General features: G+C 36.2%; 1 protein-coding gene across 9 annotated transcripts in view; it reads left to right on the top strand.

Annotated features, from left to right (window-relative positions):
- The window catches only part of VPS13B (vacuolar protein sorting 13 homolog B), a 439608-nt gene that overhangs the window by 210098 nt on the left and 214114 nt on the right, over positions 1-15396 (top strand). For all 9 annotated transcript variants that reach the window (XR_009742462.1, XM_061448008.1, XM_061448010.1 and 6 more), the window contains 2 exons: positions 1504-1631; positions 9419-9653. Coding sequence is in view for 8 of the 9 variants with exons in the window: in XM_061448008.1 (XP_061303992.1) it covers positions 1504-1631; positions 9419-9653 (363 nt within the window). In the remaining variant the exon portion in view is untranslated. The remainder of the gene's footprint in view (positions 1-1503; positions 1632-9418; positions 9654-15396) is intronic.

Genomic DNA, 15396 nt, shown 5'->3' with positions numbered 1-15396 from the left:
TTTGCTTGTTTGTCTCCCCAGCACGGCCTACAACAGACAATCCTGAGATGTCATGTTTTACATTTTCATAATCCAGTTTTCATTCTTTATCTTCTAATAGAGCCATAATTGGAGCCAGCAGTATCTGGGAGGACTAATTATACTGCAGCCGTAAAAATTCCGTTTCATTCTTTTGACCACCTCTCTCTGAATCTTTTGATTCCCCATCAGTTTAATAAAGTTAATACTTGTTCTTTTCAGGTCATTAAAAATACTATTTGTTAAAGGATTTTGTCTAAAATATTAATCAACTCTGGTCTTTTATGGCCTTGATGAGAAGAAAGTCACAAAATTATTCCTCAAGTGGCATTACCGTTGCATGCTCTTGGCAGAAATTCACCTCTCAGATGTTTAATTTAAAAACCTTTGCATGTTTCCTTGCACGACCAAAACTGACTGAAGACCCAGTGACGCATATCAAGGGGCATCTACTTTTGCTTATCTGAGTTCAGTTGGTAGCTTAATTTTGTTTTGACAGTTTTTCTGTAGTTTGTATGCCACAGTTTTCTCCTATCTGTATAACTGGGAGACAAATAGTCGCCTTTGTGCCGAGTTCAATTAGTTTAAAATGAAATCACGAAGACTTCATAATTTATTCCTGCAGTTTTGTCAGCTCAACAACGTGTAGGCCAAAACTGGAAATGTTGAAGAATCTGACAATAATTTGGTGGGTATCCCAAAACATAAGAAAGAGGATATTCTGTAAGAGATGACAGGAGGAACTATGTACCATTCATAAAGTCTTGAATGAATGTGCTGTTGCTACTTGGTCTCCTCATTAGTCCAGTTTTGTACTTCTACTATGCTTGTATTCAATTAAATGCTCTGTTACCAAAAATCTTCTCATCTTTATGTTACTAAATCACTAACAGTTTAAGGAAATTTCTCTTTTTACTAGAAAATATTTAATTTTGCTGAAATATGTCATACTTTAGTACCTTATGCTTGATGAAGAAAATGGTTTAATTTTTATGACTTTTTTTTCTTTTTGAAGCGTACTCAAGTTTTTAAGTGAACTTTTAAAAGAAAACTAATCAAAGGTTGCAATTTAATGTGGGCTGTCCTCCATTTCTTACAACAATTTTAGAAAACGTTTTTTAGATTAAACTGGCATCAGTGTATGTGAGTACTTCTTGTGTTGCTATTCTGTCACCAAATAGGTTATCACACTTTGAAAACTGTCTTAATTTGCTTAGGTCAAGAATTCTTCATAATATTTTCTTAGCAGTTTACATTAAAAAGTTTAAGCATTTCATTTCATTACGTTTCTCACTGGCCTCAACTGGTACAGTTGTATTGCCAAGTTTAAAACTCATAATAGACACACTATTATTGCATCCATAGTGAGTTACATGGTGAGAGAAAATCTCTTTTAGAATTTAAGTAATCTTTTTCTTTGCTACAAGTAAGCATATTACTTAGTTATATATTCCGTCTGTAACTGAGATTTGATGTTTGCATTAGAATCTCGTCCTTTGTCACTTCCTGTGAAAACCATGCTGAACTCATCTGAAAGCTGCAGAAGTCCTGAAGAAAGAATGAAGGAATTTATTGGAATAGTGTGGAATGCAGTTAAGTGCCTTACACTTCAGGTAAGATGAAAAGGAAGTGAAAAAAAACCTATGTCTTTCTAAACTTTATGATTCTTTTTATGCATCCTAGCAGTTTTTATTAGAGGTTTTTTAAAGGAGCTCCCAAGTTTTATTGTCTTATTTCAGTAGTTTCAAAGTCTTAGAGAATGAAAAATAAAATACAGATTTTTTGTCAATTAAGGAAAGAATGCTTTGGTTTTAGAATATTAATTTTTGAAATAGATTTTATATCTAAGAGGGAAGATTCTTAAAAATTAAATGAAGAAAAAATGCTTATAATACTTTTCTATATTATAAACATACCTATACACCTTTCTATCCATTGTTAGATTTGCAGAATATAGTTGAGGAAAGTATGTATGATAAACACTTTCTTGGTATGTATGATGTTATACAGTGATGTCTCAGCTGCTTACTTGTCTACCTTTTCATGAAGGACAAGTAGATGACCACTTGAATTAAACCTTTTCGTCCCAGATTCTTCTAGATTGTGATCACTGATCAATAAAAGCAAAGCAGTATATGCAGTATATATGCATACTATACACAAGAAGGGCCATGTTTGAAGTCCAGTGTTAAGACTGCAAGAACAAAAACTGGCAGGCTTTGAAATGCTAGGATTAAGATTCTGTGCTTCCAAGTATGAATGAAGTGTCTGCTTAGAAATTACCCTAACTTCAATTATTATAATTTGTGCCTCTTGAACGGTGCATTCTTTGAGATTGGTATATTATGGTACTCCAGTATATTGTAGCAAAACTGGTTTTGTCTTAAAATAAAATTTTAAAAATACAAAGACCCCTTATATCTGACAGAAAGTAATCATTGAATCATCTGTTCCTTCCTACCAAGACATATATTTTCTTATATATGGTGTTGTCCCAGAACCTGTGTTTGTTTTATGCCCCTTTCATGCAGGAAGTACCTTGGGTTCACAATATTAGAAATTCTGAAAGTTTTAAGTTTTGCCTGAGCAAGAACTTCAGATTTGTGACTTGATTGCAAAACATTGAAGTTGAGAAGATGCTTTCTGTTAGCTGTTTAGTTTTCAGCCAGCTCTTTCACCATTATTTCATGAGTATTTTGTTTGTTTTCCTTCCTTATGTTGTCAGCACTGGAGATTGAAATGGCTAGATAAGGGGAGTCCAGAGAGGTAACTTTTAAGCTGTTTGAAGAAAGCAGTTCATTTTTGTTATGTGTCTGAGTGGTACCTATCACAGTCAGATTCCCTATCTAAATGAGGCTTACAGTTTGAGTCATAATAAAAATAATAATATCCTAATGAGGATGTTGAAGAGCTGGTCCTTTATAAATGGGAGAAATTGAATTTTTTTTTGAGGTACGCTTTTTTATGTGAGCAAACTGTATTTGTTTCAAAGAATGTTTAAGATACCAGCTAAAAATGAAGTTGGTCAGTTACCAAATACAAACAAGCAAACAAAAAAAGGTTGCACCCAAATTAGTGACTGTTTTGTGGAGATAAAAGATGGTGACAGTGATAGGCACATGTTTTCTCAGAGTCATTTCTAAATGTATTTCTGTTCTTACATAGCATAAACTCATGGGTTAGAGTTAAAACAGTTAGTGTGGGCAGGGGATTTTTTGTATTAGATATTCTTTCCGGTGTGTTTGAGGTTCTAGATTTATTTGCTTTTTACAGCTATTTTTGGTAACATACTCATGCTTTCTATTTTCATCAGCATGAATATGAAATTACATTTTTAGTTTCTGTGTTGAAATTAAAAAGACCCTATGAGTTCATACAACAGCTTACACACTTCTGATATGTTTCGTCCTTATGCTTTGATCATACTGGGTAAGGTACTTGCCAGGGTCTTGCCAGAAGGATATTACATGTTACCAGTGAAAAGTTTCAGCAGACTCCAAGGAAACACTAAAGTCCCAGAACATGCTGCCAGACAAATACACAGTGCTCCTTCTTGGTGAAATATGAAGGATTTATAGATATGCTTGCTGTTCTTTTTATTATTCCTAGCAGTCCTTGTGGCTATTTTATCTAAATACATTTTTTTCAAGACATAAATGCACATATATAGCTTTTTACCTTCAATACCAGCCTAAATGGGAAAGCTGAAATTTCTGCAAGGCAATGTATAGGTGATAAGATGATGAGAATTATGAGTCTCTTTTTCAATTCAAGAGCAGTATATTTATTTATTAACCATAATACTCATTTTATTAAACACATAAATAGATTTTTATGTTAAGTTCATCCTGATTTTCTGTGTTTTTTTATAAGTTGGCATGAAAAAGGCAAATTTCTAGAATGTTTTGTCTGGTTATATGCTGAGCACATAGACTCTTAGTTTTTTTCTAAAGCTAGTTTCATGTTCCTGGATCTTTTATTAACATGATTGTAGAACAGAAAAGTCTCTAGTTGTCATCAGATAAAACAGAACTTCATAACTTAAAATCATCAAAGGATTATTCTTTTAGTGGAAGTTTGAGTAAGTAAATGTGTTTGGAACCAAAGTAACTGGAAAGTTTATTTTGGACCCAAAGCTGGTACTTGCTTAGCCTTAGCCCTGTCTTGCTCATGATGGAATATTGCATGAAAATGTTGTGCATTAGAGTTGTGGTTAGCTATTAGTATTTAAGTGAAAAGACTTTCATACTTAACTATAAGAAGTTGTTTTTATTATTTAGTTGTTGTAGGATTTTATATGCAGCCTTGAAGTCTTTTTGGCAGTTGCACCCTGTAGAAGGGTAGTGCTCACTTTTCACGTGTTCTTCATCCTAATAGTTGCTAAAATTGTGGAGTAGTATAAACACAATTATTTTTAATTGGTTGTTAATGCTGAATTCCATTGAGAACAATGAAGGATCTGTATTAAAAGCAAATGAATTAATGAGTAATGTTGCAATGAACCCCAACTAAATGAGAGTGTAATTATTACATAGAAAATTTAGCCAGATATTCCACATGCCTTTAAATATCCCAGAAATTATTTGAAAAAAAGAGTGTTTCCTGAAATTATTGAAAGTAATATTTTATTTAAAGCATAACTTGTACAAAATTTAGTCAGTGAAGCATTGATTGAAAGAACAGAAATTAAAGGATAGAGTTGGCTAGAGTTCCTAGTCTTTGAACAGTACTCTTTATTCATGGGTCAGGAAGAGATTCTATGACTTGTAACTTAGCAGTTACAACTATCAGAGGTTATTCAGCAGTTAGGAGAGAGGATGATTTCTTAAGTTGTTTACTTACCACAAACTGACAAAAAAAATCAATTTTTCTATTACTAATTTTTTTAATTAAAAAAAATTAAAATCAAGCTTTCTTAGAAAATAATAGGAATACTGTGTAGAGCTAAGATACAATGTTTTAAGTGATCAAACAAAATGCAGCTAATCCTCATTTATACTCATTTGTGTGAACAGGTAGTCTGCTCTCTCAGTTTTCTCACTCATGTGCTGTGCTTTCCATTTATGTAATTTGTACTTTTTGTCTAATTTCAAAACACAGATTTCTGGTTTGCCTTTTTGAATTCTAACACACAGCTTGTGTCTGGCTCAAATGCAGATGGTCTTATTTGGTAGAGCTAATTTGGATGTCAGAGGCTGAGGGATGGTCTTACAGTAATGACCACACCAGAACCCCTATATGAGATGTGTAGTGGTGGTTCTTTTCAGTTTTGGGAGTCACTGGAGGATTTCCTTCTTTACCTGAAACTCCCAGAAAAAACATATTCACCTGTCTGCTGAGAGCATGTAATGTATGGTGATTTATGCGCAGAAGCGCCACTTCTGAGGAAACACCTTTATGTGAGTGTCACTTGTGGGTCATTTATAATGCCTTTGATTGGTCTGTAGCTACAAAATATGGGTTTGTGAAGGTATCACTATCATGAAAGGCTGTAAAGACTCTTGTACAACCTGTCCCCCTTTGTTGCACATAACTACGGCATGTCACTTTTGTTTCACTCCCTCCTGCTTACCCTTTTCAGTTAGGAAGACCTGCAGTATATAATCATTGTTCTCTCTATTGAGCTGCATTCGCTTTTTATAGAATATGAATTAAAAATACTCCATTTATTCCAGTAACTTAATACTTTCATTTCTGTACAAAAGTCTTAAAGTCATGGCACTTTTTTAGGCTTATATATTAGTAAAAGCTGAGAGCAAATGCCTTGTGTAACATTTTAAAAATAGAAGGGAAGATACTGCTTACTTCATTGGTTTATCATTAGTGTACGTTACTTAGCATGTATAGGCCTTGACATAATAGAAATGAAAATAGGGAGTGATTCTGTTTCAAGAATTTGTAATAATTCCTTCTCTTTAACACACGAATGTGTTCAGTATTGGCAAAAGAACATGTTGCTACCAAAACTGAAATAAGATCCTTGAAACAGAAAGGATGTTGCCATGGAAAAATGAAGTAACACTCAGTGCAGCTGTGAAGCATTAATGAATAGGATATTTTTTTAAAAGATCATTTGTGTTTGGTGTGGCTTGGAGGGTCCCAACCAGATGGTTTCCATGAGTAGGATCTGACCCCCAGCTTGAGGACTTCTTACTGGCAGATTACTTCATTTTCTTTCCCTTGGATTGTCAGATCCTTACATTAATGCAAGATTTACTGCTGCAGATTTATATTCAGTTACATAAATCAGTCACATTTTACATTAAATTCACAATTTTAGACACACCGTTTAACAGTTATTTAAAAAGTGTAAAAAGATTTATATGATAGCTTTAGTATATGCTATTGATGTAGTTTAATTTTAAGAATTTGGATTACATATATTTTAAAGCGCTTTCCGATTGGTGAAGCAATCTGTAGCGCACATTCTCACTTTTGTTCAACATATAGATCCATCATTTTAGGCGCACTCTTCCATTTCTTCACTGGCACTTGTTATTAAACAGATATCCAGATTCTGTCAGATAAATGTGCATGAATGCCACTGAAATTGATAGTTGGGTGTCAGCAGAATCTGCCTCTGAGAAATTCAGCAGGTGCAGTTCAGTTTTGCACTTCTTGGGCCCTTGTGTGTCCAAGTTCACTATTTCTTATGTAATTATAATAACTGCATGCCTTGCACTAAGATGTGCAATTTTCCGTGAGCATTGTATTGGCCTTAGAATCCTGCAATAATATGTTGCAAAATTCCGTTATTTGTATAAAAATTTAAATGAAGCACAAGTAAGCCAACCATATCTGTAAGCAAACCTGTAATATTACGTATGGAGGCCCTGATGCAGTCATGTAAACCCCACCAAAATTCATGGTTCAACTGCCATTAAGTTGTTTGAAAATGAATTGCAAAGTAGCTGCCTATGTAAACAGTAATTTTCATCAGGCATTTGAAGGAGTGAAACTGTTGTGATTCTACTTCAATATTCTTGATATGGCAAAGTAAAATACAACAAAAATGATCTAATGAATTTTCTTCAGTACAAAGATGTACTGAACTGTAAAATTAAGTGTAAAAACCCTACTGAGTGTTGAGAACTCTTCTCAAGAGTACTCGGTAAAACATCTCCTGCAGATCCTGCTGCTGGTAATGTGATGAAGTACAGTATCTCTTCAAGGTGGTGGAATTTTTTGATTATTATTACCACATGGTTTGTGGCAGCATATAATGTAAATCCTCACGGGTACATATATATGGAGAATGGATGATTTGTTATAAACTGTTTATTCAGCAAATGCACAGATAGAACAGAAGTTTCACTGATCAGAAGTTCTCTTGTCATCTATTTATCATTATCCCACAATGGCTTGACCTGCAACCTATTACTAATAGACCAGAAAACGATCTAATGTGTCACTGTAAAAATCTTTGCAAATTGACACAATGACTAATTTACCATTTAAAAAAAATAAATCCAAATTTATTACATCTGAAACAATACACCGTTGCTTTTCATCCAGTATAAATAAAGTGCACCCTGCAACCTTGGATCAATAAACTACTTATCAAAGATGTAATTAACTTCATTTTACAACTCAAACAGTTCTAAAACTAGAAACAAACACAGACTTCATGTAACAATGTATTTGTTTTTGCAAAATTATACTTATATTTTTCTGTAGTGAATTCTTGTCAGTTTGTCTAAGCAAAAGGGCACAAAAATGTTCAAATAAAGATGAATATCTGTGTTCTCTTCACTAGGCTGGCAAAGTACTTACAGTGCTGGGGAATTCCATCTCTATTGCAAATCATTATTGTGGTCTTGGGGGACTGTTAGCCTTCAGGGGAGGGTAAGGAGTACAAACCTTGGTTATCAGCTTTAAGCTGTGGTGTCTTCAATGATGTCAAATCAAAAGACACTGTTGCGTAAGTTTACAGCAAACAAATGTTCTTTTGTCACAGCTATAAATAACATCTTGTGTCCAACATTTCATACACTAGGTTTTTCCAAACATTGTGAAGACATGAACTGAATCATAGCTTGTACTTGCTTAATAAACCATTCAAGTGTGCAGGCTGTTTGATATCCAGGTGCAGAATATTACATGTAAGAGCCAAGGAAGACTAACTGAGACTGCAGTTTACACTGTCTCCGAGTTAACAAGTCGTGATGAGTTGAATTCTTGCTTTGGGTTCACTTGGCCTTGCTAGAAGCTCACAAGGAGATGGCAGAATGTCAGAAATATTTCAGGGTAACAGCACTGCTTGAAAATAAAGAACAAAAAAGTGCAATTTCACATTGCACTTTTTCATTTGCACTACTTCTTTTTGCAATGAAAACGGGAGAAAAGCTATATAAACTTTGTGACCTTTATTCATTTCTCTCTTTCATAGAATCATAGAATGGTTAGGGTTGGAAAGAACCTTAAGATCATCTAGTTCCAACCCCCTAGGGATGCCTCACAGTAGACCATGACCCCCGCCCCGGACTCTGTCCAGCCTGGCCTTGAACACTGCCAGGGATGGAGCATTTACCAGTTCTTTGGGCAAACTGTTCCAGTGCCTCACCACCCTCACAGTAAAGACCTTCTTCCTTATATCTGATCTGAACTTCCCCTGTTTAAGTTTAAACCCGTTACCCCTTGTCCTATCACTACAGTCCCTAATGAAGAGTCCCTCTCCAGCATCCCTGTAGGCCCCCTCCAGATACTGGAAGGCTGCTATGAGGTCTGCACACAGCCTTCTCTTCTCCACAGTGAATTGCCCCATTTTTTTCAGTCTTCATATAGGAGGTGCTCAAGCACCCTTATCATCTTTGTGTATGTATGCACCCATCCATTTGTTTTAAAGTCAGTTTATATTTTTCCTAGTTTACCTGATGGTCAGACTTTTTGTACATGCTCATTGCTTTTGACAATGTAAAGATGGAATTTTCCCTGAAATAAGTCTTAAAAGAAGTCTTTATAGAAAGTAACAGCATATAAATTGTTGGGTAGTTTTAGAGGCTTAGCTGTTGCTAACAAAAGCTAACGAACTACAAAAAGAGAAGGCCTTTGTCAGCTTTATTGTGAGAACATTTTGTGACTCAATTATGCTTCTTGTAAAAAGCTGGTGAAATGTAGACAGCGGTATGTTCTGTTTATATGATAACACCTTTCTGATCAAATTTACAGACCAAAATCACACTTCTTCCCTACCCTGCCATAATCATACTTTGCAAGTATACATTTTTTGCCATCATTTTATACCATCTTTCCTCTTAATTCAACTAAAAGCCAAGAGCGTTTTCAATGAACCGTGATAGATGAGTAACTTGAGGCTTTGTACCAAGATGAATACTCCGCACTGGGAGAAAAAAAATGGTGATCTGTTTCTTAGAAATTGTTCTTGGTTTTGTTTTTTCAGCTTGAAGTGCAATCTTGTTGTGTATTCCTTCCGAATGACAGCTTGCCTTCCCCAAGTACAATTGTATCGGGTGACATTCCTGGGACTGTGCGAAGCTGGTACCATGGGCAGACCAGTATGCCTGGCATACTTGTCATCTGCTTGCCCCAGATAAAGATTATGAGTGCTGGACACAAACACATGGAACCATTGCAGGAAATCCCATTTGTTGTGCTGAGACCAATCCTGGAAGAAGGTAGTGTGATAAATTCAAATACACTTATTCTTTAATTTCCAGTTGTTACTGTTATGAAAATTATCATCACTTTATTTTGAAAACTTCTGGTGCTATGCTGCTTTTTTAATATTATGTATTACTGATGGCTAGAAATACTAATGACAGGGTTTGGTCCCCAGAGATAAGAGCGAAACTCATCATCAGAGAGCTAATTTTGTCATGTTTTATGTGTTTTTGAAGCCAAAAGAATTCAGAAGTGCAATCTTTACCTGCATTGGCTTTTGTCATTCAAGTTTTTGTGTACCTACAATTGGTTTGACATGACAGAAGGAGGCAGTGAGTTGTGAATCCCGAGGGAGAACTGAGGCAGGTTAGGAAAACTTTATGGTTTATGGGTTTATGTTAATGCCATAATGCATTAGATAGTGCCTCATAATTAAGTTAAAAATTTCATGGAAATGCCAGTTTTTGTGTTTTAACCCCAGTGGGCTGCTCAGCTCCATAGAATAGCCACTCACTTGCCCCCCCCTTAGCTGAACGGGGAAGAATCAGAAGGGTAAAAGTGAGAAAACTGGTGGGTTTAGATAAAGACAATATAATAGGTAAAGCAAAAACTGCACATGCAAGCAAAGCAAAATAAGGAATTAATTCACTACTTCCTATCAGCAGCCAGGTGTTCAACCATTTGTGGGAAAGCAGCGACCTATCTCACGTAAGAGTTATTTGAGAAAGCAAATGCCGTAACTCTGTCTTTCCCCTTCCTCCTGTTCCCAGCTTTTTTTTGCTAAGCATGGAATCATATACTATGGAACATCCCTTTGGTCAGTTGGGGTCAGCTGTCCCAGCTGTGTCCCCTCCCAACTTCTTGTGCACCCCCAGCCTACTTGCAGGTGGGGCAGTGTGAAAAGCAGAAAATACCTTAACGCTGTGCAAGCACTGCTCAGTAATGACTAAAGCATCCCCATGTTATTAACAGTTTTCATTGCAAATACAAAACATAGCACCATACCAGCCACTATGAAGAAAATTAAGAGTATCTCAGCCCAAACCAGTACATTGGTGTACAGTTCGTTATTGTATTCTTGAACTATTATTATTTGGAAAGAATTGTTGTGGTTTTGTCATATTAGAGATGCTGCCAACTGAAAAAAAAAAAAGAGAAAGGTATGTTTTTCCTAATAATTTTCAGTAGGAATGATCTAATTTGCTAATCAAAGTGAGAGATAAAAGAAAAATAAATTTAACCAAACTATTCTGTTTGCTTTAACCGATAATGTAATTTGAACCATTTATGAAAGGAAGGAGACAGTTGAATTTTGTTAAACCCAGATTTGAAGAAAAGATCCTAGTGAGAGAAAAGAATCCCCCTTGTTGGGATAAAGCCTATGGTAAGGAATTTATTTGTGTGTGGCTTTGTGTTCTGGGAATAATGCCAAACAGAAGTTCTCACAATCTTGATATTTTTGATTCTCTAATGGAGCTGTTGCCTTCTTCCATGCCAAAACTCCAACAGAATGTTATTTTGTTTTCCAAAGCTTATAAGTCACCTCCTTTGTTTGTTCCCATGTAGAGGTAAATAATTTTTATGGACTTTTATTGGGAGAGTCTCTCAGTTTGCATTCTATCTTTGACCGAGTCTTCAGGGATGTACCATCATTCTTAAGACATGTTACCATCTCTCTGAAATTATGTTTATTCAACCTTGCTTTTCCTGGAAACTGTTTTTGGAATCAGTCCTTCTTTTATGAAGAAGACCTAAGTAAAAGGCTTGTTTACAAGGATGCATAGTTACTTTAAAGAAAGCTGTATGATCACTCATTTTTCTTACTGCATGAACAACTAAAAGCAGAGAAAGAGGGAGCATAGTTATACTGTCACTTGGGGATATTGGAGCCTACTCACAGGGACTTACTGACCTCGAGATGTCAACGTACTGTAAAAATAGCTTGTAAAATATCCCACAATCGGGTCTTTCTGTTTGCTTTCAGAGCCCTGATACGTTTCTTTTCTGAGGTAGTTTTGTAGTCTGTAGGTTGTCCTGGGTTCAGCAGTAGCAGTCATTTTTCCCCTTCTTGGTAGCTGGTGCAGTGCAGTGTTTTGACTTTCAGCTCGGGAACAGAGCTGATAACAATGATGTTTTGGTTTGGCCAAGGACTTTGTGAGCCTCATGCTCTGCCAGGGAGAAGGGGAAGCCGGGAGGAAGCAGAGACAGGACACCTGACCCAAACTGACCAAAGAGGTATTCCATACCACAGCACGTCATGCCCAGGATGTAACTGGGAGTTAGCCGGAAGGGCTGAGAGACTGCAGGGTTGGAGGAGGTATGGGTCGGTGCTTGGTTGGGCTGAGGGGGGCAAGTTATCGGTCAGCTGGTGCTGAGGTGTTGTATTCTCTTCCCTTGTTATTTCCTTTATCATTATTATTATTGGTGGTAGCAGTAGTGATTTGTGTTATACCTTAGTTACTAAACTGTTCTTATCTCAACCCGTGGGAGTTGAATTCTTTTCGATTCTCCTCTCTGTCCCTCCGGGAGCAGGGGGAGGGCAAGAAAGGGGGGGAAGTGAGCGAACAAATTACCTGACTGGGTTTAAACCACGACATAGGTATACTTAAAAGAACATTTTAAGTACAGTACTTTGATTCAGAAACCTAACAGCTCAGTTGTACTAAGTAACATATGAACAGAAATGGGTTTATCTATGTAAGGCATGAAATATGCTGTTGAACTTCTGTTGAATAGCAAATACACTAAGTTCATAAAGGTATTAAATTACACTAAGTATTATCTTTATAATTCAAATAAATCAGATTATAGTTACATGAGTCAATATTCACTGAAAATATTAAAATAGAATTGCAGAATTGTAGAGCAGCCCAGGTTGGAAGGGGCCTTGAATGATCATCTGGTCCAAACTTTCATGTCAAGGGAAGCCTAGATGAGATTGATTATAACCAGCAGCCTGTTCAGTCACTTCTTAAAACCCTCCATATCCCTGTGGAGGTTGTTCCAGTGAATGGTTGTTCTTACTGTAAAAAACTTAATTCTTATATCAGCATGAATCCTTCTCTGGTGCAGCTTGTACCTGTTGCCCCTTTTCTACCTCATTTTCTTCTTCTTGTGGAAAGGGGGACCTCTGTCCTGTTTGTAGCTGCCCTTTGAGTAAACTAGTTACTAAGAAGAGATTGAATACTTAGAAATTCAGTCCAAGCAGAACTGAAATGTTTAGAGAACCATTTAAGGTGAGTTGTCACTTTCTGTGCACACTATGTCCCACTTCAAACACTTGACAATCATCTCTATATTCTCGAAGTTCCAACCTGTAGTGATAGTTAGTAACTTTACAGTTTGACAAAATATGCTGTTATGATCAGGACTTCTGGACTTCTGAGTTGTCTTCCAAAAGGTGAATATGTTGTAATAGGAAAATAAATCAAAGACATGATACTGGTAACTTTTATGAATTCAGCCTTTGTGAAGATCTGTGGTTGCATCAGATACAGTAAGATACAGATAATTAGGTAAGACACAGTAACACACATTTAGAAACCGGTGTTCAGAATACCTTAAAATTGTTGTTGATATTGATTGATACCTGTCGTATTCACATTCTCATATGGGTAACAGGAAACTGACAATCATGTAAATCACTGAACTCCAAACATATAAATCTGAGAGGTGGCTTTTGTTTGTGAAATATGACAAGTTACATAACCTCACAGATTTTTGTAGCGTATGTTTAAACTCAGTAAGTTCTGCCTTGTAGGGAAATAGAAAATTAGGGCTTCTAATACTAGTGTGTGAAGAAATCATGATGAAATGTATTGGACATAAGCTACTCCAATATAATAAAAGCATATAGATTTCAACCTGCAAAAAATGGCGGCTGAATGTTTAAAGTAGAACAGCAGCATACTGGCATTCTTAGAAGTTATTGTCTTGCATTGTATTTTAAAAAAAAGTGCAACTTTAACTAACAGCTGAAACATAATTTCTGTAAACTGTAAGATGAATATTTGACATTCAAATAGTGTGCTATTTCATATAATCATAAATTGGTTTGAGTTGGAAGGGACCTTAAAGGTCATCTAGTTCCAACTTCCCTGCCACGGACAGCTTCCACTAGACCAGGTTGTTCAAAGCCCCATCCAATCTGGCCTTGAGCATTGCTAGGGATGGGGCAAACCTGTACCTGTGTCTCACCACCCTCATAGTAAAACTTCTTCCAAATGTTTAATCTAAACCTAAATTCTTTCAGTTTATTTCAGTTTATATTCAATGTCATTATCTGTAAAACTTGGTAATTATGGCATTTAACTAACTTATTATGGTTAATGACCTTATAAAATCAGTTGTCACATTTTAATGACATTCATCAGTATCTGAATAGCAATGAAGTTCTGCATGAACAAGTTGTTAATGTTGAGTTCAGCTGTTGGAGGTCTCTAGCTGGATTTAAGTTAGAAAAGCCTGTGGGTTTGTGCTTACATTTGAAGTCTTGAACTAAATCTCATCTGCTGAATGTGAGCTCTGGACTTAAGCCCTTAGGGGTTTTGACTGGGTGCACCTAGGATTTTGCAGCTGTACAACTGCTTCCCTGTTGCATGACTGGAAGTTCTAAAGTGACCTAACATGTAATGACTGCAATATTTTTTTTAAAAAGAACATTGTATGTTGCATGGTAACGTGGGCATGTTGGAAATCCATGTAAAATGCCACAGTGTGGGTGCGGAAAGGCAAATGAAGACAGAGTTGTCAAGATGCTTTTTGAAGATTGCAGAGGATACCTTTAGGAAGTCTGGGAATAGATCCCAGGTTGTATGCATGATAAAGCTTTTGTGATCTCTCTCCTACCATTACTGATTTGAAACAAATGCAATTTCTCTTTTTGCACAAGTGTCAACATTGTATACACAACATGGTGTACATCTGCCACTTCTGCAGCCTGGTTTTTAAAGCAGAGAAGTGTCATATAAAAGTGAGAGCAAATATGTAACTGTTATTAGTAAAGTACATTTATCAGTATTATATGTCATGCATTTGAAAAGGCTTATAATGGGCATTACTCTAGCTAAGAAACAAAGTGCATCAAATAACTACCAGAGAAAGTGCTTTCACATAGCAAAAATTTGTTATTATATATCATATAATCATAGAATGGTTAGGGTTGGGAGGGATATTAAAGGTCAAATACTTATTTATATCTTGCAAAAAATAACTCAAACACTCTGTAGGAAGGGAGTCTTCTTGAACTGTTGGAAATAGCAGATAAATGATGAATGCCAGTTCTTTGCAAGTTGTCTGATGACAGGGTCAGTCAGCTGCCAAAGATCTGAAAGTGGTATTTATATATTTAAGAAGTTATCAAAGCACTTGAAATATCTTAATGAACACTTTTTTTTTTAATCAGTAATGATGCTTGAAAAATTTAAAAATACTGATCTATGAGAGTGGTAGATCAGGAATTACAGAATCATGGAATAGTTAGGGTTGGAAAGGACCTTAAGATCATCTAGTTCCAAGCCCCCTGCCATGGGCATGGACACCTCCCACTAAACCGTATCACCCAAGGCTCTGTCCAAGCCGGCCTTCAACACCGCCAGGGATGGAGCATTCACAATTTCCCTGGGCAACCCATTCCAGTGCCTCACCACCCTTACAGTAAAGAACTTCTTCCTTATATCCAATCTAAACTTCCCTTGTTTTAAGTTTTAACCTGTTACCCCTTGTCCTATCACTACAGTCCCTAATGAAGAGTCCCTC

Source organism: Pezoporus flaviventris, unplaced genomic scaffold (assembly GCF_033815535.1).
Source record: "Pezoporus flaviventris isolate CSIRO_AGI_PZ_B2104156 unplaced genomic scaffold, CSIRO_AGI_Pfla_v1 ptg000007l, whole genome shotgun sequence".
NCBI classification, from domain to species: Eukaryota; Metazoa; Chordata; class Aves; order Psittaciformes; family Psittacidae; genus Pezoporus; species Pezoporus flaviventris.
The sequence above is the reverse complement of the archived record's forward strand: the minus strand, read 5'-3'. Positions and strand labels throughout refer to the sequence as shown.